General features: G+C 37.5%; 1 protein-coding gene across 1 annotated transcript; it reads right to left on the bottom strand.

Moving 5' to 3' along the window:
• Window positions 1-408: 408 nt before the first annotated feature.
• On the bottom strand, window positions 409-928 carry LOC149012451 (stellacyanin-like). The gene is made up of 2 exons (XM_089157608.1): window positions 742-928; window positions 409-653 (listed from the first exon to the last, which is right to left on the bottom strand). The coding sequence occupies exons 1-2, from the start codon at window positions 926-928 to the stop codon at window positions 409-411; spliced, it is 432 nt and encodes a 143-aa protein (XP_089013734.1).
• Window positions 929-1,494: the final 566 nt, after the last annotated feature.

The raw sequence follows: 1,494 nt of genomic DNA on the forward strand, positions 1-1,494 counted from the left end.
GGCCCTTTTGGTTTCGGGCCCGAAAGAATGACCGATTTTCAGTCAGGGATTGATGGAATTATGTTCATCTTTCAATGTTGCCCGCAACGAATAGAAGACCCAATTACCCAAAAACAAAAAGAGTACACCAGATTACAAGGGGGGACACAAATTATAAGGCCAACAACTAATTGTAATTTTTTTATTTTTCTCTTTTTTATTTAATACAAACTACCTTCTACGCGAAGAAAAAAAAATAGTAACAAGAGAAATACATTAAAATTCACCCAAAAAACAGGAAAGAGAAAACACACTAAGAGATAATTACGGACAGAAAAGGAATAGAACAGCAGAGCATCTTCTCTGGCCAAGCCTGAAGCTTCAATCTCCATAGACAAATGAGCAAGCTTGGACCAACCCTGAATTCTATTATATAAAGGGGAAGAAGGTAAACTTCATTTTACCGACATCACAATGGAATCCATTTCCAACACCACAAGCAAAATGGTGATGCTTCTTTTCCTGGATCACAAACTTTAAGCCCTCCCCAGCTCCGGCCGTCAAGTTCCCAACCATGGTTGCTCCGGTCACGTTGCATGTCTGATAACTCCCCCAATCTTTCAGCAGGAAGACATTGTGCACTCTGGTGCCGTTTGGTAGATCGTATTTGAACACTGTATAAAATTAAACAATAACCAAAGATGATTCTTAGAGTAATTATCATGAACAAAACCCAATTAATATATGAGTTAAAACACAAACCAAGAGTGTCATTTAGGAAGAAGGGATCATTTTGACGTGCCCAGTCACTATAGTTGAACCCAAAATGCCAGCCTTGGGAACCTCCTACGACAATTGTTTTTGGAGTATGACTGCTCACCACCATCATGGAGGCAGCAACCACCAGCATAAAGACGATGTAACCAGGCCTGCTTCTAATCGAATCCATCTTCTTCTCAATTCAAACTCTACAGACAAGTTTAGTGGAGTCTTTTTGTGTATCGGTGTGAGAATTTAGATGGGTTTTCATTATCTTATATAGAATATAAAACAACAGGACTAAAAAGGTTAAGAGTGTTAGACAATGAAACTGTCTAACAATGACATTTGTATCACTAGGGTCAATCTCATACCATCCATGAGATGTAAATAGAGAGAAACCATATTCAACTAATGCTTTAACCCATTAACCTGAAACTATATTCAGGCATTCAGCTAATGCTTTAACCTATTAACCTGACTTCCACCTGTATATTGGATGGACTCGAGTATTTCACGCAAAACAAAGCTAACACATCTTACAACTAATTAATTTGATACAACTCTTTCAGTACAGCTTTTATTTATTTTCTTATATTTATTAACCCATGCCACTTAGAGCATTTGGAAGGGAGAAATCAAACAAATCAGCCAAGAAGTCAGCAAAATTACAAAATTATTTTCCACATCACCCTTCGGGATGAGGGTTTGTTTTGAAAGCTTTAATTGGTATAGTATTCTGAAAGAAGCGAAAAG

The sequence above is a fragment of the Hakea prostrata genome, chromosome 6, assembly GCF_041222555.1.
Source record: "Hakea prostrata isolate BN-2017 chromosome 6, UWA_Hpros_2, whole genome shotgun sequence".
NCBI classification, from domain to species: Eukaryota; Viridiplantae; Streptophyta; class Magnoliopsida; order Proteales; family Proteaceae; genus Hakea; species Hakea prostrata.

Bases quoted from the DNA above. Each gene is read 5' to 3' on its own strand.
- LOC149012451 (XM_089157608.1), bottom strand. From the start codon at position 928: ATGGATTCGATTAGAAGCAGGCCTGGTTACATCGTCTTTATGCTGGTG. The intron at 654-741 runs GTTTGTGTTTTA...AATTTTATACAG, and splicing joins CTTCCTAAATGACACTCTTG to TGTTCAAATACGATCTACCA.